At 37.3% G+C, this 25558-nt stretch overlaps 1 protein-coding gene and 1 pseudogene across 3 annotated transcripts in view; one reads left to right on the plus strand and one right to left on the minus strand.

Annotated features, from left to right (window-relative positions):
• Window positions 1-25558, plus strand: part of GRM1 (glutamate metabotropic receptor 1) — a 388457-nt gene that overhangs the window by 83281 nt on the left and 279618 nt on the right. For all 3 annotated transcript variants that reach the window (XM_002922790.3, XM_011229357.3, XM_034669260.1), the window contains exon 2: window positions 22752-23001. In XM_002922790.3, coding sequence (XP_002922836.1) covers window positions 22752-23001 — 250 coding nt within the window. The remainder of the gene's footprint in view (window positions 1-22751; window positions 23002-25558) is intronic.
• LOC105239116 overlaps window positions 23100-25558 on the minus strand; it is a 108945-nt pseudogene continuing 106486 nt past the window's right edge.

Here is a 25558-nt window from a genome sequence, read left to right on the forward strand (position 1 = left end):
TGCCACATTCTCTGCTCACATTTTTCTACATCTTCATGAACTATAAAAATTCAGTATTATTTTCCTGCTTTACAGATTAAAAAGCAAATGCCTTGGGAATTTAAACTAGTAAGTGATTTTAATCAACCTAATGCTTTCCAAAGCCATACTTTTTAAAAGGACAAATTAATTTAAATATAGAACACTGGAGACTCCATACCATAACTTAAAATGTTAAGTTTTATGTTTTCATAATTTGGCTCAAGACTACAGGTATGTGTAATATTTTCCTCATCGTAGACTTCAAAGAAGACATTAAATATTTGCATAGATTTTGGAAACGATTGTCTCAATCCACTAAGTGTTTAATTTCTCCAGATATATCATTCTATTGCCCACTTTTCTTATCCCTTTGGAGACAGCAGTCACTATAATAATGCATTAGTAAATGTGTGTGTTTATCAATATTTATATCTATATCACTTGTGGCAACAACTATTTCTAAGTATCAGCTGTACCTTTTTCTGTGGCGTAAATCACTCCATAGTAAAATAAACATTTCTGAAAAACAAATACGCAATAGCGGAATGATCAGAGTCATGAATAGGGATGAGGAGTAGGGAAACAGAACATTTTTGGTCCTTTCATAACTTTAAATACTTGCTTATCTGTTTAACAACTCATCTGTGGTCATTTATAATTTATAACCTGCATCAATTTATAACCTGCATTTCTTCAGGTTGCATAATGATCACAGAGCTTTGAGAAGGGAAAAATTACTTAGGTCTCTTGAAATAAGGAAAGTTTAAAAATTTCAGCTCATTATTTAAACAAAAAGATAGAGCTATTTATTAGTGATGTGAGTGAGTAAAATGTTAATTATCTAATGCTAATGACATCATTTAAGTGACAAAAGAATTCTTTAAAATGGTTTAACATTGTTGTAACTCACTCCATACAGGTTTGAGCTTGAAGTATGATCCAGGCTACTTTTTATATTTCTTCTGTAACTTACCTTTGATAATTGCCGCTTACCAAATCATGGAATTAGAATGGATGATGCTGTTCTTATATTCTCTATGAAAGAAAGGGTAGGCAAAAATACATCTTTACCACCCCCACCAACGAAACAGTTAACTTCATTTTATTTTTAATTGGTATTATTTCATTTGGAACAATTAAATATGCACAGAGAACACTGTGTCTTAATTTAGTTATTATATACAACTTTATTTTCTGGCCATTTTTGGCTATTTGCAAAGTCTTTATTGTGGTACAATTGGTATTTAGACCATAGGGATAATTTTCTTCTTTTTTCTTTTTTCCTTCCTCCTTTCTCTCCCTCTCTGCCTGTCCCTCCTTCTCTTGTTTCCTTCTTCCCTTCCCTTCCCTCCTTCCATATCCTCCTCCCTTCTCCCTTTATTATGATTTCTTTCTTTTTAGTTGTCATTACTTTGTTATAGATGGAAGGTATAATTTATAAATTGAGAGTTTAGGTCTGTATTCTAAATATGTCTGAGACTAAGTGAATAATTTTGTTTTTATCACCTTTAGTAGCTTCTTTAAGCAACTAGGCCCTTTTATTTTTGCTTTTTTCCTCCATTCTGAGTTGCTATTTATGTGAGTGCTTATCATATTTGCATATGTTCCCAGTTCTTTTCTATTCACTTACTCAGAGTCCTAATTAGCAGGGAATTACTCCTTCATTCTATCACCTGATTCTTGAAGGAAGCAGCCTATTCTGAAAATGTTTAAACGTAATGGAAATCAAAACATTATGTGAAAATGAATCCATGATTTAACTCAACTGATGAGAGTACTTGTCTTAGCTGCTTAAAGTTTGGATTATTTTCTAATCATCTTTGTTTTTAATTTGATATTTTTAGCATCTGAAGAACTGATGCATTCCTACCAATTTCTAGTTACGTTGAAGCCAGAAATGAGAGAAAAATAATTTTCAGTTGCAAAAAAGTTGCTACTTTATATTTTTGTATAGATCCTTAGAGAGGCTTCTTGTAATAGAGTGATCAAAAGTTGGCCCAAACTGGGGATACTGAATTAGTCTTAATTAAGCCTGAACTCAATGCAAATATAATTGTATTTGAACCACCTCTTGAAATAAAAGGCATTCTTGACCATGTTTATTTATTTTTATTTTTTGATTATAAAGATAGTCCATTTTCACTATAAAATGTTTCTAAAATAGAGGAAAATATAAAAGAAAGAAAAAATCTCACCACCAAGAGATATTTACTCTTTTTGATATAATGCTTTATTGTATATTTTTGGCACATGGATGTTTGTATACAAATATACACATTTAAAAAAACATACTCTATATAGTTTAAAGTCCAACAAATTTATCAATTTTATTGGCTCAAATTGGAGCCAAGATAATTTTTAAAAATGTGCTGAAACAGGACATCAAAATATTCTCTGAATTAAACAATGGTTTCATTTAAAACTGATCCATTACAGAAGAATTTTCAAATCCTCGAGTGTTCTTCTAACTCCCTCATTAATTGCTTCATATCACTTTAATTTTTTAATCACGGGGGGAGAAGAGATAGATTCCCCTTGTGTTTGGTTACGGAACTCCTAATTTTATTCCTTAATTTGAGAAACTCCAATAACCTTTACTATTGAAGAAAGTTTTAAACCCATTCTGAAGAAACTGGTCTAAATTTGCTATCAAATTGTTTTAAGCTCTCAAGTTAATAACCACTCCTATAGAAGCAGAAATTAATAGCTGCAGTGGGTGATCCATTTTTTAAAAATTTTTATTTAAATTCAATTTAGTATTATTAGTTACAGAGGTAGAATTTAGTGATTCATCAGTGCTTGTTACATTAAGTGACCTCCTTAATGCCCATCACCCAGTTACCTCCCAACCACCTCCCCTCAGTGATCCATTTTGACTAAGCCACTCTCAGGAGTCAGGGCAGATTCAAGGTTGTTGGGTCTGATTTGGAGGGCCTTCTTTAAGAGAAAAAAAAATAAATTATATTGCACTTGGCAAATTTAATAAAAATAAATGTTTGCAAGTATACTGCTGTTGCCCCTCCCAGAGTCTTGGAAGGAACCCTTGTAAGTGAGGAGCTCTTAAGCTTAAGGTTTCATTAGCTTCATATTAAATTTTCCTTGGCTTAGGAGTTAACATTAGTTTTCATTTGAGAAGCATTGTTACATTTCACAACACTATGTTTCCAATTGTAGTCTTATAGTACTTACTTCCATGGAAAGAAATGGTGAGGAGAGCTGGGCCTATACTGACGGTCCTACAGAGTAAGCCTAACAGAAGGGTTCTTACGTATGTGAGCCTTCAGGTGATGGCCTAATAGGTGGTGTATTATTGGTGCATTATTATTTTAGGTTCAGAAGTCACAAAAGACAGTCTAAACTGGTAGCCAAATAAGGAGGTCAGAAACAGAAACAAAATCCCCATCCTAGGAGCCAAGAAAGTAACCAGAAAGGCAGTCCTTGGTGGATGCATGTGCTGTTGTCCATGGGCATCTGGGTTCAAATGATCAGAAATGGGATGGGATTGACCTACAATGTGTGATAAGCCTGGCATATGCTCAGGATATTTTTGAGTAAGACAACTTTCCAAATTTTAAATTATGGAAAGAGAACATGATTTGGAATCAGAAAATCTGCATTTGAGTTCACTAGTTGCCTCTTAATAGCTGTGTAATCTTGGGCAAGATTCAGTTTCCTGAAATTTAGTAGTTTAAAATAATGAAATTACTTTTTTTCATGAATTCGCAATTGGGGGGTGCTCAGTGGGGACAGCTTGTGCCTTCTCTACTTGGCATTAGATACCGTGGATCAAAGGCTAGGGGCTGGAATGATCTGAGATGTTACTCACCGGTCTGGTGGTTGATACTGGCTGTCTGCTAGGACATCTGGCTGTGGCTAGAACACTTACACATGGTGTCTCCACATGGCTGCTTGGCTTCCTCCTGGTATGGTAGCTAGTTTCCATCCCTAGATGGCCAGGCGAAGTTGAATCACATTTATAAGTTGGCTTCAGAAATAAAACAGGGTCATTTCAAGGGGAGGGAACACAGACTCCATTTCTCAACAGAGGAGTGACAATGCCATGTTTTAGAAGAACTTGTGAATGGGATATATTGGCGTCACTCTCTTTGGAAAATACAATTCCCCACAAGGATAATAATGGCACATATTTATTGAATACTTAATAGATACCAAGTGCTAAGTGATTTACATACATATATTACCTCATTTAACCTCATAACACTCTTCAGTATGTGCTGTTATTGTCTATATTTTATAGATGAGGAATATGAGGCATAGTGAGTTTTAGATCAGGAGTCAAGATTTGAACCCAGGTTCCTGGAGCTTATACATGCTCTTAACCCCTAATAGCAGAATTGTTTTCAGGGTTAAAAAAGATAATATACATGAAAGTGCTTTGTGAATTATAAATTTGCTATGCAAATTTAATACATTTTAAGAAGAAAAACTTTAAGAACATTTTCAGAAATATTAATATTTCAGATTTAGTACAGTAGACGTGTGTTTGGGTAGGTTGCAAAATTAATTTAATAAATGATGTTAGTAATGGAGTTACTTGATGTTTTCAGAAGGTAAAACCTCTAAAAGCCGTCTTTTCTTTTATACTTGCTGATCATTCCATTTCCTACCCCAGCATCTTTGGCCATGCCCTGTATTTCCATATAGAATCAGAGGAAGTTAAAGCTATGGGAAGCCTTACATGTTATATGGCCCAACTTCTTTCTGTTCTAATGGAATTTTTAGTTGTGACCTCTAGAAATTTAATGACTTTTCTGAATAAATACTTATGTGGAGTATTTCCCTCCCTGATGTTTTCATTTTAGCTGTTTAAACAACCCTAAAAAATGACAGATTTGAGGTGAAAGACTTTTTATTTTATTTTGGAGATTAAATATTTGGGTTGCAATGTTCTTTTTGTCATCTATTAATATTTAATCAAATGGCAATATGTGTGTAGTGCAGGAAGGAAAACAGAAGATAACATTCACCATGATCCTGCAACTTGCATTGCATGAGAAGCAGGCTCCAGAAACAGTGACTGGTTTCAAACTACCAGAGACTTATCGTTTAGGATATGGATTTCTTAAAGTGTAGTTGTTTCATTAAACAAGACAAAGAAAGCCCATATATGTGTATGAGTGTGTGTGTGTGTGTATGGGAAATTGATGTCAATTACTCTATTCATCACTCCATATCTGTTCCACATAAAGCCTACTAAGAATATGTTGTGGGAAGGACAAATCCAGGACCTTCCTTGGAGCATTTCTGGAGTTCACTGAGAGAGGCTGCAGAGAGTAACCTGGGAAGGTGACAAGCATGTGGTCCCTGGTTGCCCTTGACCTGAACCTCAAACTTGGTTCCTGCTTCATGTAGGCCACTCAATGCCTGTTTGAGTGACAGCTGCATGTTGTTAAAGGTATTAAACTCTAGCCCAGGACTGTCTTGGGCAGCCAGGATTAGGGTCTCCATCCTGCAGAGTCTTCTGCAACAAAAAGGGCCCTACCTAGTTCTCTGTGTGGGTGGGGCTTTCTGACTCCTGGGGAAAGTTCAGTTATCAGTTCAGAATCATGGTTTGTCCAGAACCCAGATGCCTACAGCTAGAGTCACAGATGTCAGAAGTTTTTGTTTTTGTTTTTCTTCCTATCCAGAGCAAAAAGATCCATCAAAACATAGGCATTGTACAATGTAGACATTTCTGGTGGTCAGACTATAAGATTTCAGATATTTTGGCTTTAGCAAGGCAAGAACAGGAAGAGAAATGTTGGCCGTCAGTGCTCAGCCCTGGTGCTGCTTCAGTGCATAGTTAGGATAATTAGTGTAACTAGAAGTCAAGGAGCATTCTACCACAATATAGTTTCAACTTACACTGCTGTGGCTCAAGATTTTGAGAATTGGTTAAGAAACGGTTTAATTATATTTGCACTATTGTTTCTTAAGGCTGTAGAGTTTAGTTCTTCCTCCCTTCCCCATCCCTTCCTTCTCCCTCCCCTCTTCTTTCCTCCCTGTCTTCCTTCCTCTCTCCATCCCTCCCTTCCTTCTTTTTTTTTCCTAAGTAAAATACAAATAACTTTATAAGGCATTGTGTCAGTCAATGCATGAGTTATAACATGTATTACATGTAGATAAGTAATAATGAAAGTAAATAATAATAAAGTTTTTTAAGAATAACAGGTGGAGGATGTCTCATAGGAGAAAGAGAAAGTAAAGTTGAATAGTTGAGAATTAATTAGTTTGGTTTTATGTTTTTAAAGTTTTAATTTCTTTAAATTTTCATAGTAGGTAATACCCAATACTATGCTAATATTTAAGAAAACTTTGTGATGAGCTGTTTTTTTCCCTCAGTGACCTCACCTTTTACTATATTTTATTAATGATGAAGTTATTTGGTGTTTTCAGAGGTAAAACTTTAGATAATCTTACTTTCAGTATTAAATCACCATTAGTTTCACTAATAAAACCCTGAGAAAGGAGGCAACTAATTTCTGAGGAGTTCAATAGTAAGAAGTAAGAGATTTTACTCAAGCTGAGGCTGTAACATTGTGCAGAGGGATGCATTTGTTGGGCTAAATTCTCTCTGAAGTTCCTTCCAATTACATGAAAGAAATAAATGTATGCACAAAAATGTATCTCCCATCATGATCTTCAACTTGCTCTTTAAGTAATTCTTCCTAGAGTGGAGTTTCCACTGTTAGTGCTACTGATGACCTCAGATGGAAATTGTTGCTACTTTTCTAGCCAGCCTAGAGTAAACTGGAGAGAGAGACAATGGAGACTTGGATTAAGGTAATAACAATGGATAGATTCAACATAGATTAAGGAACTGTTAGGTTATAGGTTAGAAAGAGTAAGGAAGTCAAATGGTTTCATTTTTAATGTTCATATAAGTATATTTAAATTAACTTTCATCAAAGACAACTTTTTCATGTACACACAGATATACGCATGTATGTGTCTGTGTATGTATGTGTGTGTATTTGGAATTTTCATACATTTTATTGTTCATTGCTCTCGTTTTTTTTTTAACTGCAGAGACCTGTAATTACCCCTATATTAGAATGGGTCCAGGGAACAGACATATGTATAAGATATAGTTTTATTGCTTTAACTTTCTGGTCCTTCAGAATCAAAATACCTAGCTGTAAAACCAAGTACAACTTTCTCTTCCTTGAAGAAGCCTTTCTTACTCTTCTCAACTGGGTGTAGACACTCTCTCCTCTTGCCTGCACTTCAGCACCATTCATAAGATGCAGTCATTCCTTTGCATATCTGACTCTTCCAGAAACCTGAGTTTATCCAGTGCATGGACTCTCTTCCACTCATTTGTTTGCCCACAAGGGGCCAGCTCCACCTGGCACACACATACTGGAAGATAGTGAACAACAAAGAGATCACATCCATTCTTGGGATGTAATACCTGTCTTTCTATGTTCCCTTGTGATGGTAGGAAACTGGAGATTAGAGAGTTGCTTATTTGAGTCTCTACATGTCTGCTCTCATTTCTCTATAATGAGTTAGAGAAATTGGAGGGCTGTGATTTGGCAGTCATAGACCTAGGCAAAGTGTTATTGGAAGAGCTTAATCAACAGTTCCTGTGTAGTTCATCAACTCAAAGCTCTTCGAATTAGAAGGCAGCTCAGAGGAAATCTAATCCTACAAAGGATTCACTCTGCACTGCAATGTCATAGCCCAAGCTTACCTAAAATGCTTGACTCCCAGTATTGGGCTTCTCAGAAATAATGTTTCCTTTCTTAGTTTTTATTAGTGAAAACAAATGATTTCATACCAAAATGGGAAAATAGACCATGAACATTCTCATTTTTGAGCTATTAATTAAATCATATATTGTGTTAATGCATAGGAATACGGAAACTGATACCACATATAGATAAGGGAAATTACAGTGGATGATTTCCACTCAGATGCTTTGTGAAGTCTTCCTTTATATTTCATTTATGAGTATTTTAACCCTAACATTCTCATTAACTGTATTATCTTTGTGATCTCGTTAAATGCTCATCCGGTTCCCTCTTGATAGTCTTCTTGTCAAAATATACTGTGAAGATTTTATATAACAGTTGTAAAGAATTATTCACCATCAGAGCGTGTTTGCATATGTTCCAAGGATAACCATGGGAAAGTACCCGAGACCCAGTGTGTTGTGGAATTGATAAGCTGTCTTTGTGTACTGCTCTGCTTTGCAGCCTGGCATCTCCATAGTGTCATGATCCTTCCAGCTGCCCATTGCTTTCAGAAAGATCTGCTAAGCCAAATCAGATCAGGATGTCAGGGCTTTAATGGGTTATTTCGCCCAGGCGCTTTTTTTTCTTCCAGTAGAAAGAGAAAAGTCATGTCTTGCTAATGGCAGAATTTCAGGTATTGGTGAAGGAAGCATCTTGGGCTAGCTGGGCCTTTGCCAGTACTTTTAATAGCATTGTATGTAGGCCTTATTCCAAATACCCTGGCCGGAGGAGCAGATAAAATGCCCAGTGACATTTACTTGGTTGTGTTCTTAGTTGGCACTTCAGTGACTCTGCCTCGCTCATCATCACACATAGACACAGCCTGTCATCCTTACTTGCAGTCTCCCTGACCTGTCTGATTCATCCCTCCAGGCCCACACTCAGGCATCTGGTCGCCCTATGGCATGTCAAATAAAATTGTGGGCTCTGGAGTCTGACTGGCAGGGCTGAATCCCCTTCTCTCCTATTTACCATGTATGGATATAAGCAACCTTTTGAAGCCCCAGTTTTATCACGTAATAAATGGTATGTTGTGGATTTTTGATGGCAAAAGGAGAGAATGATGTAAAGGACTTCTGGTGCTTAGCACATGGAGCTCAAGAAATGTTAGCTAAATAAATTAGACTCTCATAGATAATGCTAATATTTACATATACCAAATCATTTAATTCTTACAACAACTCTAAAAGGTGGTTACTATTATTTCCAGTTTACAGATTAACCAAAGCACAGAGAAATTAGTGGACTTACCTGAAGCCCCACAGCTAATAAGTAGGAAGTCAGAATTTGAGCTCAGGGCTTTCTGGTTCCAGGGTTCCTGCTTTTCAACATTCTGCCATGCTTCCTCTCCAACAAACAAATACTACAACTCTAACAGTATTGGCAACACCATTGGGAAGCTCCTCTGCATAACCTGAATCCAGGTGAAATGCAGGCCAAACTAAGGCTCTGTAATGCTGCATGGTGTGGAATGAGCTTTCTCACCATGATGCAGACAACCAGGGCTAGCCTTACAGCCTTGTAATAGGAGACCTCAGATATTATCCAGTACAACCCATTCCCTTCACAGATAAGAAAACTGGAACCCAGGGAAGTCCAGGACTTTGCACATGGTTGTGCACCAAGGCAGAACCAAGCCCCAGTTACGTTTCACAGGTTTAAATTGAAGGGAAATTAATCAACTATGTTTACTGCAGGAGGTTCACATGTCCTTTGGATTAAAGGCAGTCTTTCCTCCATAGGCTAATTTCCTTTTGACCAAGGTAAAATCTATTTGACTCAGTTAAATGGAATTTTATACTAATGATGTAAAAGATGTGAAAAGTGGGGTTAAATAAGAGGAAACCAAGAGCTTAGTAATAGGGTTGGGTTAATTCCACTGAATAAAAGGTGGCTAAAAGCAGCTACTTGGAGGGGTAGGGTAACTCCTGGATCCTGCTGAATGTCACTCCAGTGACACTGAACAGTATGTCTTTCTATTACTTCTGGTTCACCTAATGAGTTTGTTCTGTAAGCAGCTTTGTTTTCTCATGTTGTCTGTTTCTGCAGGGCAGTGTCTTGTTCTCTGCTTTTCAGTGACTGCACACCTAAAAGCTGGCAAAAATAAACCTGCAGGCAAGATACATTTTAAATGGTTACACAACAAATGCTTTCTCCTCCCCTACAGTAATACACTTATAAAAGATCAGATTGGGGAAGGAAAAAGCTGTTGAAAAAAATTTTGCTAAGCAGATGCTTACTCTGACTACTGAGAATATGAAATATGTTTTGACATGAAGATCTAGATTATGAAAGAGTGCTGATTCATATTGTTCTAGAATCACCAAATGCTCATGCTGTAGGGAAACTTAAAGATCTCCTAGTATGAACCCACATTTCCAGCATGAACAAGAAGACAGAACGATAAGCAGCTCAAGGTCAGAGCTAGTTAGAAACAGTCAAGACTTCTGGCTCTTGTCCTGGAATTTTTATAGTGTAATGTCATACAGAGGACCAAGAAGAATGTGTTCGTCTACCAATAGCAGGGATTCATCTTTCTCATGCAAGAAGACACCCAGGGAAAGGCAGTGCAGGAGCAGAATGAAACACAGTAATGCTACCAGGTACCTGGGCTGTTCTGTCTTCTGCTCCTCCAGCCTTCATGTATAGGCTTCCTCATCCTATTTCATCCATCATTGTTCCTACATGGCTGCTGCACCTCCAGGCTCAGGTCCATGTACTGGTATAAAGATGGAAGAGGCGGGGCACCTGGGTAGCTCAGTGGGTTAAGAGTCTGCCTTTGGTGATCAAGCCCTGTGTCGTGCTCCCTGCTCAGTGGAGAGCCTGCTTCTCCCTCTCCCTCTCCCTCTCCCTCTGCCTGCCGCTCTGCCTACTTGTGCTCTCTATCTCTCTGTCAAATAAATAAATAAAAATCTAAAAAAAAAAAAAATAAAGACAGAAGTGGAAAAGGCCTAAGAAGCATACCTGCTATCTGACCTTTTTCAGATTTTCCCGGAAGCCTCACCTGGCCTTAAATCTCTTTGTCTGGAACTGAGTCACACATCTGCATCTCTGGCCATAAGGGAGTGTGGGAAAGTAGGTGCTTTTGGCTATGCACAGTCACCCCAGACAAAATAAAATATTTTTTAGTAAAGAAGGATGGGAGAATGGATAATGTGGAGGAAACAACTAGAGCCTGAAATACAAAGTATGCTGAGGTAGGTAATTAAGGGCCATAGGCTTCAGAGTCAGTCACATCTGAGTTCAAATTACAGTTCTCACAATTTTTGGGTAAGTTACTTTACATCCTAGGCCTTCGGTTCCTTTGTAAGTGGAGATAATTACAGCAACATGAGGTAATAAGGTTGTAGTGAAGTTAAAAGAGGATAATTAAGACGTAATAAAATCTTCATAAATTTTCGCATTATACCACTGCTTTAGGATTTGGTAACATTAGTGTTGCATACCCTTCCTGGGCCAACCTATATTTTGATCTAACTTCAGATGGAATATTCAAGACACCAAGGCACAGAAAGTAGTTAAACAGATTTTATTCATTTTTATTCGCTATTAGAAATAATGACCAAATCATATTTAAACATTATTCATACTGCGTCTAGCTCTTTGCTCAAATGGGAGAGACTTTAATGGGCCAACCACCCTGGCCTCAACCTGAAGTAATTCGTTGTATGGAGGAGAGATGCCCAGACCTGAGTCTAGCCCTTGTAGGATATTTACAGCAGAGAGGTGTTCAGAGCCTTTTATACCTTTTGTTAGGGCAGAAGCTCAGTAGGTGAGGCGATTTCTATCTCCCAAACTAAATCTCATTGAATCTTAAAGAAAAAAAGAGAGAGAGAAAGAATCCTGCTTCTTTAATAAATTAGGGGAGCTCGCTTCAGATTTTAGGATTTCAAATAGGAAACCTGCATATATTACACACACTCTCTCAATCTAAGTATGTAGATATATCAGGAAATGGTATAAGGTCTATGGGCAACTTTGCTAAGGACATTAGTATTTCTAATTTTATTTTTTAGGAAGAAAGATTGCGATGTAGTCATTATGAGAGGTACATCTCCCTTCTGGAAAAATTTCCCATGTACCCCATAATAGCTATGATTAGCATGATATTCAGATGAAAACTATACCCTATGTATTTTTATTTCAAACATTTTTGTTAACAAAATAATATATGATTATTGTAGATAAATTAGAAGACAAAGATAAAAATGAACATAATTATATATGATTCTACCATCTATAGAAAAGCACTGTTAATTAATTAAAAAAAAAAAGAAAAGCACTGTTAATATTTTCAGGCATATTCTTTACTTTCTATATATGTAAATATAAATATACAGTATAACTATTTTTAAAATGTAAAAATTTACACTCTGCATACTATTTTAAATTTTTTGTACTTAATATAACAAATATTTTTGATGACATTGAACATAATTTTATATCACCTTTGGAAATGGTTGCAAGTGTTTTTAATGATAATGCACAATAATTATTTAACCTATCTCCTATTATGGAGCATGGGTTGGTTTGTTTCTGTTATTTTTTCCAATTAATGGACTGTGATGAATATCCTTATAACTGGAACTTGGTGGACAATGAAATTAATTTCTGAAAACTAAATTTTTGAGTCAAAAAATACAAATGTAATTTAAAGCATCGATATTATAAATTTTCTACCAAAAAGATGGGAACAGTTTGTACTACCATCGATAGCATATGAGAGTGCTCATTTCCATGAACTCTTGGCAACACTGTGTTATCATTAAAACGTATGCATAGTTTTAGTGTGTGTGTGTGTGTGTGTGTGTGTGTGTGTGTATTTTGGGGTACTTTTTCTGAACTTGTTGCTAATTTTCCTAGTTTTGACTGTATACCAGATAGGCAGGAGGAGTGGACAGGTGTGATAGGGGCTGCTTCTGTGAACCTATTTCCTTCATGTGAAAAGTGAAATGGAAAAATGTGGCTTTTCTGCAGGAATAATGATCTCTTTTTGTATTTTTATACAACTTACATTTTTTCTTCTTTTAATTTCTTACTCCATATTATAAAGTATTGGAGTGAGAGAAACAACAAACTGGGTTATTGCATAAAGCTCTAAAAAAGATACAATGAGGCATTTATAGCTGAAACTTAAAGACTCGGTGACAGAGATTCAATATAGACATAGAGTTTTGAATGCATTGCATAAACACCAAAAATAAAATAGGGAAGGAATTGCTTTGTGTAAGTGTGGTAGGAAAGATAAATAGGGACAACCTGGGAACAAGGTGACCATGACTGGAGAGCAAAGGACTGTAGTTAAAAAAAAAAAATCACGAGCTTCGGTTTTATAAATAGGAACATGGAAATAAAGGAATCTAAAGCTCTTGGGTCAGTGCTAAAGCTTATGTCCAATTTTAGATTCTACACCTTGAGAGAGACATGGATGGAAAATAAAAATAGAAACCACTCCCTGAACTTTTTGTATGTTCTGGAAACTTTGTATTCATTAACACATGATTTTATAATCATGACAGGTCTTTGAGATGCATATTATGATTCCCGTTTTATACAAGAAGAAACCAAATCTTAAAACACTTTAAGGTTATCTATCTCCTTATCGAGGATCCAGGATTCAAATGGGGTTGATCTGCCTCCAGACTCAACCTCTTATTCACTTAGCTGTAATGTATACCTGAAAACATGGTGTAGCAAAAGGGCAAGATTACTTGGCCTCAATCCTATTGCCTAGAGATGACAGTCACTTTTTGGTAAATTTCCTTTTTCCATGTGGGTGCTATAACTATACCTGCCCAAACTGGGATTATTAGAGGTAGGGCTGGGAAATTGCTGATAAAAATGATTCCCTTTTCCTTTGAATGTTCTGTGTGAGGAGGTTCCTGCACTGACCTTGCATATAAATTTCCTTACTGCCCCCAAGGCAGGTGATGACTCACTTTGGATTGACCAGACCTGTAATACTGACTGCAGGTATGTGGATGGAGGCAGGGGATCCATAACATTTTTTTAGGTATGAAGTGGGAGAACCAAACAAATTGAAAGGTTGCCAGGAAAGGTTGAAGTAGCAGGGATTATTTTTCTAGGAGAAGAGAAAACTGAATTGTGTTTGCAGAAAGACTTAAAAAAAAAGTTCAAACCAGCTGATATCTTTTTTCACTAAAAATGAAGAGGGAATGAATTTAGATTTCATTGTAAGAAATTTACATCAAAAAGAAGGATTTCCTGATAGTGACAGTTGTTGAAGATTGCAGTGGGTTTCCAGAAGGTGCTGTGAAAACAACTTTTTTCATCATAATTCTTTTAAAAATGGGCCATTCTCTTATTTGTCCAGAAGGCAGAGTAATCAGATTTCAAGCTCTCAGGGACTGGCTCACAACCCAAGGAATTTCAGTATCCCGGAGCTTGAGACTACTATGGAATGAATACCAAGGAAGGTATGTGAGGTACGTAAGTGTGAAATAAAGCAGGGGTTAAGAAAGTCTAGACCATAATACTGGTGGATCTTAAAAGCAAAAGCATTCCTTCATTAAGCAGAGTGAAGAAATATCTATATATTTTCCTTGTATGAATATTTTCCTCATATAACTGATGTATAAATATATAGGGATGAACCATGTTGAATGTATTTGTTTGACCAGGATAATTTATGAAGATGTAATAACAGGGTTTGAGCTTGGTTCAACATAATGGCTGAAATGTTATTATAGCCACCAAATGGAGTTCAGATTGTTTCTTAAATATAACCTCAATATTTTAAGAGTAGAAGAAAAAATGATCAATGTAAGGACTAGTCTTCATTCCCTACTCTTTGTCATGGTGGCCGTTCATACAGGTGATTATGAAATCCAAGACAATTGTATTCCATAGCTTGCTTGCTCAATGAAACTTAGCTACCAAACCACTACAAATCAATCTCTTATGAATGAATGTCTGTTGATCTGGTTGGATAATAATCATATATAACTTCTTTAAAATCGTATTGTAGCTTAGAAAATTCAGAGTTATAGCCATTATTTTTCTCTCTTGAGGTAGTTTTATTTTTTACCACTGTTTTCAGTGGTAAACTTTGTTCTATATAGACAATAATATCTAGTTCTATTATGTTTAAGTTTTTTTTTTTTTAAATTAGTTTTCAAGAGATGCCTGGGTAGCTCAGTCGGTTAAGCGTCTATTTTTGGCTCAGGTCATAATCCCAGGGTCCTGGGATCGAGTTCCGCTTCAGGCTCTCTGCTCAGCATGGAGCCTGCCTCTGCCTCTGCCTGTCATTCCCCCTGCTCGTGCTCTCTCTCTCTGACAAATAAATAAATAAAACCTTTAAAAAATTAATTTTCAAACAATGGGAATTTCTTTGTAAACCCCGTGTTCTCTCTCATAAATTTCCCTGTAAGTTTTGCTTGGAATCTTATTTATAGAAAATCTTGATTTGCTCTGTAATTTATTTTGTCACATAAGGTAGAAATTAAGATTTTCAACATATTTTACTATTATATTTTAGGGGCTTTGTCAGATGCCACTCTTCCCTTTCTCTCTCACGCTTTAGGTTTTAGGCAACATTGTAACAGTGATAAAGTCTGTTATAAAATCTGTTACAACATAGCAACATATAGCACATTTCCATGTTGCAGTCTTGTAGTGGTATGCCAGATGCTTCACTAGGGATTGTAATATAGAGTGTTCTTCTATAAACCATGAACCTTCTGCTCCAGTGGGACTTCTTACTTCTTGCCCCTAAAAATCTTTTTTTGTGGATTCTCTTTTGCTCCCCTTCACTCTGAAGGCCAGTCTCTTGCTTACATTCTTCAAAGTCCAGTTGCATTATTGTGTTTCAAAGAGGCATTCTCTGATCATCTCTGCTTTCTTGCCCCTAAAAATCTTTTTTTGTGGATTCTCTTTTGCTCCCCTTCACTCTGAAGGCCAGTCTCTTGCTTACATTCTTCAAAGTCCAGTTGCATTATTGTGTTTCAAAGAGGCATTCTCTGATCATCTCTGCTTTCTTATTCTGTAATTTAGTATTATGGTGTTTTCATTTCCCGTGTCGCATTTATAACTTATTGTTGCTGTAGTTTGTGTGCTTGTGTCATGCTCTCACTACTATATATAAGTCCATGTAGGAGGCAGTATGAAATGATGATAAGCAAGAACTTCTGAGTTAGATGTTAAATCCTAGATCCACCGCTCTATGACCTGGTCAAGTTACTTAACCTGTTAGAGCCTTTATGTCCTCATCTGTAAAAGGGGAGTTACAACCTTTATATGGAGTTGTGATGAATTAATGAAATGCTAAGATTCATAGCACAGTGCCAGATACAAAATAAATATTCATCAATTTGAAGGCAGAGCCCATGTCCAATATTTCTTGGCAACTTTATAAGTGCAGAGCCAGGATTTTTTTCCAAGTTGAGAGCTCAATAAACTATTTGCTAATTGAATGAAAATATGCAGCTCTCTATCAAGTCTGAGTGTTTACAATTACATGGCCCTTTTATTTTTTGAGAGTTAAGAGTCAGTTCTTTATATATTCACAGCTTCTTTCAGGGTTGTGCACGGAAGTATCTAAATAAATTCTTGAATGTCAGGAAAGGCAAGAGGAGGTCTGCACAGCAGAATGGAAGGGGGGGGGAGGTAGAGGGTGGGGTCAGTGCTGAATATTTTAGTTTCAGTTTGGCATTGTTTGCTCATGACCTGGCAGAGAGGCAGAGTACCTGTCTCCTAGTTTTCTTTCTATTTGTGGAAAATCTGTTTATATTTTAAGACCCAGAACAGACCCAGAATAAAGGGACCCATCCAGCTGTATTGAGGTACAATTGACAAATTAAATTGTATATATTTGAGGTGTACTATGTAATGGTTTGATAGACATATACATTTTGAAAGGATTACCACTATCAAGTTAATTCTCATAGCCATTACCTCACATAGTTACGTGTGTGTGTGCGCGCGCGTGGTAAGAACATTTAATATCTATTCTCTTAGCAAATTTTGAGTATATAATATATACCATTAATTATGTATTATTATATATGATAATATATATCATTATATAGTCGACATGCTGTATATTAGATCCCCAGGGCTTATTCATCTTGTAACTGAAAGTTTGTAGCCTTTGACCGATAATCTAATTTTTTCTGCTCCTCAACCCCCGGTAACCACCATTCTACTCTCTGACTCTATGAGTTTGACCCTTTTAGATACCACACATAAGTAAGATCCTGCAGTATTTGTCTTTCTCTGTCTGGCTTATTTCACTTAGTATAATGTCCTCCAGGTTCATCCATGTTGCTGCAAATGGTGGGATTTCCTTCTTTTTTATGGCTAATAACCTATTATATATATAGACCACATTTTCTTTCTCCGTTCATCCGTTAATAGATACTTAGGTTGTTTTCATATCTTGACTATTGTGAATAATGTTGCCATGAACATGAGAGTGCAGATATCTCCTTGAAATACTGATTTTGCTTCCTTTAAATGTATGTGTATTGTGTAATATGTCTGTTGGATCATATGGTAGTTCTATTTAAATTTTTTTTGCAGAACCTCATACTGTTTTCCACAATGGTTGTACCAAATTGTATTCCCACCAGCAGTGTACAGGAGTTCCCTTTTCTCTATATCCTTTCCAACAGGTGGCACGTCTTTAGGCAGCTTTTCCTGAATCCTAACTCATAGCACCTTTATTAGATACTTAAACTTGTCCATGTCATGTCATTAGATCTGTGCTACTAAATGAAAGGAACATGATTTTAAACTTCCTGGTGGCAATTGTCTTCCCATTTTTTATGGTCTTTGTTTCTAGCATTATTATCTATATGATGAATATAATAGGGCTGTTCTAAGAATCAAAGAAGATAATGTTTATGAATGCAATTTTTAAAGTATAAAGAATTATAAAATTACAATTTATTGTTGTTCTTTCTATATCAGAACTGCTCTCATGGAAATTTATGTGCTACTTTGGAGTCTTCTAGGCATCATGAGAAAAATGGGCAATTGAAACATGGCCCAATGCGTGATATTCAGCTATCAATTTCTGTAATGAAGTGCTGCTATCCAAATAAGAAAATATGAATTCAGAAAGTGGGACAAATATTTCATGAAACCAGTTTACCTATGCAGACATTTTATATTATGAAAACATGCACATTTAATTGATTTAACTATTAAGAAAAATGAGTAGTAACCTAGGACTCAAGTCATTTAAAACTGCTCTAGTTCTAATACAAATAAGCTTCATGCCCATTGGTGAGCTCTTGCCCCTCTGTGGTTCATTTTCCTTGTCTGTAGCCTGAGATGTTTGGACAGAGTATATCTAAGGCCTTTACTAGATTTAAAAAACAAAGATTTTCTTATTTGAATGCATAGAACATTCTTGCTTAGTTAGTCTTCTTGTATTTTGTTAAGGGAACAAAATAGTTTTCTGTGATTGAAATCCAAGGATGGCACTTTAGCAATAAAATTACGGCCCTTGTAACACCATCTTCTGACAGACTGACAGTGCTTTTGCTGAGAGAGTTGGCTAGCCATGTCTGTGTACCTTGTAGATTCTTGAACGTGCATTTACTGTGGGAAAGTGGCATCTGATGTCCTTCTCAAGTCCTCTTCTGCAGACAGATGAGCATTCACTTGCCAGCTACAGTTTTCTCCCTTATAATCAGTCACTGACTCTTGTCTGAGCCATGACGTGTTTCCAAAGTCTGTGGAGCTGAGGCTTTTGTGAAGCATTAATGCTCTCATTTGGGCTTCACTGGACTGGATTAGGTGGCCACTAAATGTGGTTAAATTAAAGGGAAATACATTAATTGATAATCTAATCTTATGAACAAGGAAATGAGAAAACTTTCTTTTCAACAATATAGGAAAATCTTACTAGGTTTCATTACGGTGCCCACAAAACTTTTATAGATGTTAAGATTTAAGTCCTAAGTCCTTTTTTAGAGGGATAATATCATTCTTTTACAATTATTTTGACTTAACTATTACTGTACATATTATATACTCTATATATTGTATACTGATATTTACCTCAAAAGTTTTGAAAACTACTGCCACATTGTCTACCAAAAGATTGAACTGCTTTCATGAAAAGTAAATGTATTTGTGCCTTGCCAGCATTAAATATTATTAATCTTTGTAATTCTGGCAATAGGATAGGTGAAAAAAACCTATCTGCTTTTAATGGCACTCTTTTGATAGTTGATGATATCCAATAATTTTTTTTCATTTGCTTAGCACCCACTTTTACTTATTTTGTTACAATTGCTTTTTGTAACTTTTGCTTCTTTCTCTATTGTGCTATTAAAACAAATGCACATTTAGCGTGCATTTAGTGTTTAGAACTAGTCTAAAGATTAAGGATACATCGTTGGATAAGTCACAAAAAGATGTACTCATGGAGCTTATATTCTAGGGGGAAGAGAAAAATTAACAAGTGTCAGACATATGTTCTAAAATAAAATCAAGAGATATGATCAGGATTTGCTGGGCAGTTACTTTAAGCTAACTGGTCGGGAAAGGTTTTTCAGCAGGGGTGATATTTATATTGAGACAAGATTGACAAGAACATCTGTAGAAGATCGTCTTTTCAGGTGATACAAACAACTAATATAGAGGCATGAGTGAGTTTAAGGTATTCCAAGAATAGAAAGACAGCTGTGGGTCTAGAGAAGAAAGTGGGCAGAGATCGAGTTGGGGAAGTTGGAAGGCTCAGTCCATCTAAAGACGTTCAGGGGAAGGAGTTTTGGTATCATTCCAAGTGTGTTGGGAAGTCATTGAAGCTTTTTGAAGAGGAGCGATATAATCTAATTTCCATCCTAACTGATCACTCTATTTGTTATGTGTGGAATGAATCATTAGGAAAAAGAGTAGAAGCAGGAAGAACTATCAAGGGGTAGGGCAGTTGTCTAGGCATGAACTGATTGTTACTTAGAATAGAGGATGCTGTCAATGGTCTGCCCAGATTCCCTGTCTGCCTTGTGCACCAATCTCCCAGCTACTGTGAAAGTAGGCTTTTATAAATCTCAGCTGACCCCTTCCTGGGAGGCTATACCTTCCCTGCCTTCTTATTGACCTTAGCCAATGATTGATTGACAGGGGGGTTCTGTTGCCTAAACGTGGGGCTAACTCTGTGCTACAGTTTGTGCTATAGCACTTGCTTATGGAATCAGACCAAAGCTAATCACTAGCTGAATGACATTCCTGTTTGGCATCCCTCACCTTCCTTCGCGGATTCTCTTGCTCCTCTTCTCAATAAATAACTTGAACAAGAATCTTCATCTTGGCTTTGTTTTTAGGAAACCTGACCCAAGACACTTGGTTTAGGATGGCAGAAGTTGAAATGGAGGAGACTGGCTTAGAAATATTTGAGAGATAAAGTCTGTGGAATGGATCTGGAACATGATAAAAAGAAATCGAGAGTTCCTAAACGTTGTTATTCAGCAAAGTGGTGGGTAATGGCATTATTTACTAACTGTAGATGACTGGAAGGAGCAGGTTTGCAAAATGGAGAGAGAAAAAATTCTGTTTCAGATATGTTAAGTTTGAGATGTCTATAAATGGATATATCAAGGATGCAATCGAATATTCTTTTTTTTTTTAAGATTTTATTTATTTATTCGACAGAGATAGAGACAGCCAGCGAGAGAGGGAACACAAGCAGGGGGAGTGGGAGAGGAAGAAACAGGCTCATAGCGGAAGAGCCTGATGTGGGGCTCGATCCCATAACGCTGGGATCACACCCTGAGCCAAAGGCAGACGCTTAACCGCTGTGCCACCCGGGTGCCCCGCAATCGAATATTCTAATCTTTTTTTCCAAAGGGCAATCTAGACTGAAGACCTGTATTTGGGATTCAACTATATTATTCAAATGGTGTTTGAAGAATGTGACTGAATGAGTGTATTAGGGTGAGAGTAGAGATGAAGAAGAGATCAGGTCGTGGCATGAAAATATTCAAGGTTGAGCAGAGGAGGAAAATCTAACACATACATCGAGGAGTAGTCAGTGATTGGTAACTAAACCGTGAGAAGGTGTGTCATGGAGACTGAGAGGATAAAGTGTTTCAAGGAGGCTGTGGGCAGCTGTTGAGTGCAGCTGAGTGGTTAATGAAGATGAAGACAGAACAGATCATGAAATACGCAACAGGGAAATTTTTGGTGACCTTGACAAGAGAAGAGTTTGACAGGAGAAGATTCTGAGGTAATGGGAAGAGTGGTAAAGGTGAGAATAGGAAATGATGAAGCAAACATATTGACGTAGGCATTTATCATTGCTATGAATAGGACTAGTGAATGAGGTAGTAACTTTAACTTAAGTGGGAAAAGTGCAAAGGTTTTATTTTTTATTAACACCGTTAGAAGGAAATAACTGATTTTTACAAAAGAGAGGGGACCATTGCAAGGGAAATTTCTTGAATAGACAAAAAACAATGAGACCTAGTGTTTATGAGTAGGAGTTGGCTCTATCCTGAGGCAGAAACACTTCAAATTTACAACAGGAGGAATGCCAGAGAAGTAAGTGCCAACAAAGAAAGCTTTGTAGATGTGGTACATGGTTAAGTTAGTTTTTGTCTGATTATTTCTGTGTTTTTACTGAAACATGAAGTGAGGATCCCAGCTGAGGTGAGGGTCAGAGGTGGGGTCAGTAGTTTGGAGATTTAAGGAGGGAAGAGTAAGGATGAAATAATCATGTTAGAGACTACGAGATTTTATTTATGGAGGAAATCCAGTATAATTTCCTTGCACTATCAAATGCCTCTTTTGGCATGAATGATCAAGAATTTTTAATAAAACCAGTCATCAAGATTTTTAGTTTTTTCTAGACATACTTAGGTCCTCTGGTGTAGATGTGAAATAGGTAAATGGTTGGTTTTAAGTAGCATTGGGGTTTTGTTAGGAAGACACAAGGCAGTTAAAAAATTCGTAAGGAAATGATTATGACAATACGCTATGAGATATGAGCTGGGCTAAGAGGCAAATGAGAGGGAGGATGGAAAGAAAAATAGGGAAGTGAATGGATTTGAGGTTGTGATAAGGTTGAAGAAATGTTAGAGTGGGAGTAGTAGAATATATGAGCTTGAAAGACAAGAGGGGATAAAGGGAGTGGGATGTTTGACATCCACATTCAGAGATATTAGAAACATTTGTGACAACAAGGTCAGAAGTGTGACCATGAAAGTTGGTGGGTTATGGGAAATTCTATTGGTTGTAGGGGTTGAGAAACTTGAAGGACATGGTATTGGATCATTCACACAGGTGTCAAAATCCCGAAACTTGGGGAAAAGAGTAGACATATAGAGGACACTAAGATGGGGGCCAAAGTCATCAGTGAAATAGAGAAATGGGGAATGTGATATTTGCTTTATTTCATTGATTTCTTAGAGTTCTTAGTTTTTTAAAGTATATTTTAAGAATGATATTAAAATAAAAATAAGAATGTAAGGCCAAAATCTCCAATAATCCTCTCATTTCATCAGAGGATGGTGGATCTTGACTAAACCATGTAGCTGCTTCTTGTCTGCTTATTCTGGCTGGGCCAGGTGTTCCATTTGGTTAGCTTACTCTTCATGAAGTGTCACAGGGTTTGCTACGACCGTGAGTGTCTGCCTCTTACCTGGCAGCCAGCAGAAGTGAGCCTCAAATGCAGAGGTCTTCTCATTGTGCTGGTTGACCTCCTACCCCAATGTGCCAATCTCTCCCACGTTGCTAAAAATCTGTGACAACTATTACTCATCACTGCTTCATTTCTCAAAACGTGTTTTACTGTGGATGCCCTGGTTAGATAGTTTCTCATTATCTTCTCAGTGTTGGTGGTTTGATTGCATTTGATGACTCTCTTGACTCCACCCAGATCTTCCTTCAGTTCCAGTTATATTTACGAATTATTTGGCAAGTCTGTCCTCTCCATTCCTTGTGACTAATGAGTCTTTATTCCAGCTTGTAAGTGCTGCGCTGCCAGGTTGTCTTGAACATCTGCTGATTGTTTCTGGACAGGGAATTATGGGGAGAGCGGAATGGATGCTTTCAAAGAGCTGGCTGCCCAGGAAGGCCTCTGCATCGCCCATTCAGACAAAATCTACAGCAATGCTGGGGAAAAGAGCTTTGACCGACTCCTGCGCAAGCTCCGGGAGAGGCTTCCCAAGGCCAGAGTGGTGGTCTGCTTCTGCGAAGGCATGACGGTCCGAGGCCTCCTGAGTGCCATGAGACGCCTGGGTGTCGTGGGAGAGTTCTCACTCATTGGAAGGTAAATCTCTCTCTCTCTCTCTCTCTGACACACCACACACACACACACACACACACACACACACACACACACACACTTTGGCCCACATATACTTGCTCTCACAAATCTGTATTTCCTGACTCCAAAGAGGGTGAGATGTGCTCTGCTGGGCTGACCCTTAATTCTGGATCATGGAGAGTAGGGGTCTCATCTTTTTCCTGTTAGACAAGAGCAGGATGGTCGATGACAAGATGATGAGACTACTTCAGAAAAAGGTGGGAAGTTGGTGCCAGAATGTTTTGTTCTGAAGAATTATTCTTTTCATGTGCTTCTGGCCTGTTCCAACCCTCCAGCCCCCAAATCACACACATGCTTATGTCTTTACACTTCCTAAACATAAGAATCTTAATGGAGTATTGGTGGATGGAGGGTAACAGTGAAGATGGAAATATATATTAAGATACAAAATTTAAAGCGCTGGCTAAATGCAAGTGAAAATATGCAGTTGAACCGTGGAACTCGAAAATGTGCTCTTTTACCCGCATGGGATGGCTGAGTGATGCTTTCAGCATGGGACCCCTGAAATAGCAGGTGGTGCCTTCCAAAATTGCTGCTCTTCTTTCTAGATCATGTGTACTTGTGTGGGAATAGATTTTCGGTACCACTGTATTTTTCAAAGGGTTTTTGACGTAACAGGTATCTTGTTTAATTTGCCTACTTAAAATATTGCACAAAGGAACTGCTGATTTTTTCCAAGGAACCTACTGAGTTTACCTAAATGAAAGTCTCCACTGATCCCTGACTTTGTCACACTCATCCTCCAGATTGCTTTTTCTCTTTCCATCTCCTCTGTTGGCTAGAATAAGGTCTATATCTGACCTGTTGAAATACCTCAGACACCGGCCCTCTTCTCTAGGAATCTGAGTAGTAATGGTACGGACATCCTCTCCAGACGTTTCCCTCTGTCCTTGAACTTGTGGTAATGACTGCAATAGTAGTAACACTAGTCTCATCATCATCTGGAACTGGAGATACAGGACACTTCAAAGACTTTAGAGAAGAAGGAAGGATATAAATACAACTAAATAAATAAAGAAAGGACTCTCTCATGAGGAGATACAGAATCAAGATCAAAATATAATTAAAGATTAAGAAAATTATTGAATTTAAGTATGATTGGAACACTGTCACAAAATGTCATTTTGGCTTCTTCAACATGATGCAGTTGTGTGAAGACACTTAAGAAAGCAAGTCTTAGAAACAAGTATTTTACAAAGGAATATTATTTCCTTTATGAGTGAAAAGGAGGTAAGCAGCTTTGTCAAAGTGTTATGCAGAATAAGATTGGTAATATATGTACCAGGACAGGTGGCCTTCAGATATTCAGTCCTTTTTATTAATTATATAAAATGACTTCTTTTATGAAGGGCACTTGTTTTAAAAATATTCTCATGTTTACCATTTTCAAAAGACCGGTTGTCTGTTTTTTTAGAATTCATTCTCTTTAATATCCACAAAGACACTATCTACCTGGATTCTGGAGACCTTAAAGAGATGTGGCAAATATGTGAGTTTTGGGATATACAGACTGCCTAAATGTGAAATACAATTATACAAATGTTCAGTGAGTAATTGGAGTATAAAAGATTCATTCCATCATTATTTAAAAGCTGAACAAAGATGGCAATGTAAACTTACCTCTCTGCCTCTTGCTTACCTGCATTACAGCTGAGCTCATACAAGAATTTCTGTCTCACGCATGGTTGCTCATGAAGCGGTCAGCTACGTGTGATATCTACCTCTTTTATTTGTCTCTCTTTCTCTGCCCTACTGACACATTCTAGGGAACTGTCATGACAGTGAACACTTGAACTTCTGAGGATGCTGTTCCCTGTACTAGTGGTTATTGCTAGTGACTCAGGGAGCCCCTTGAGATGCCAAAGCTATGCCACTCTTGCTGCTTCTCTCCCTTTCTGGGCTGTGTTCTTCGAGGGTCTATCAGAGTAGTATTGGCTGTTGTTCTCATATCTTGGGGGAAAATGGCCTTTTCTCATTCTGGGTTCACGGTTATCTCCCTTCCCTGGGAGGGAGATCAGTTTAGATATGGGTCCCTAGGGAGCTGAACAGGGAACCAAGCCAAGTAGTAACACTACACCATACCTAGAATTAGCTTTCCCTTCAGGTGTTTGGTTCTCCCACTTTCTGAGGGAGAAATTCTATCCCAGACTCTCCTCTGTCCCTCATGGCAATGGACATTTGGTGGGCTTGATTCTCTCATTTCTGCAGGCATGTCCAGAAGGGTTATAGTTTAACATCAAGTTGCAACTCCTAGCTACATATGCAGGGTCAACAAATATATCTCCCTCCTACTTGAAGGGGTTTCGTTTACTAAACGACGATAAACTCTTTGAGGTCAGGAGCCATTGTTTGGTTTCTTTCACAGCACATGGTATGATTCTGGCTGCTGCCAGATTTACAAGAGGGCGTTGTGTAGATGGTGGTGGACCTCTTTTCATAGAGGTGAAGATAAGTAAGTCATGGTTTAGATTGCAACAAAAGACATTTATTTTTTTTTTTT

The sequence above is a fragment of the Ailuropoda melanoleuca genome, chromosome 10 (genome assembly GCF_002007445.2).
Source record: "Ailuropoda melanoleuca isolate Jingjing chromosome 10, ASM200744v2, whole genome shotgun sequence".
NCBI classification, from domain to species: domain Eukaryota; kingdom Metazoa; phylum Chordata; class Mammalia; order Carnivora; family Ursidae; genus Ailuropoda; species Ailuropoda melanoleuca.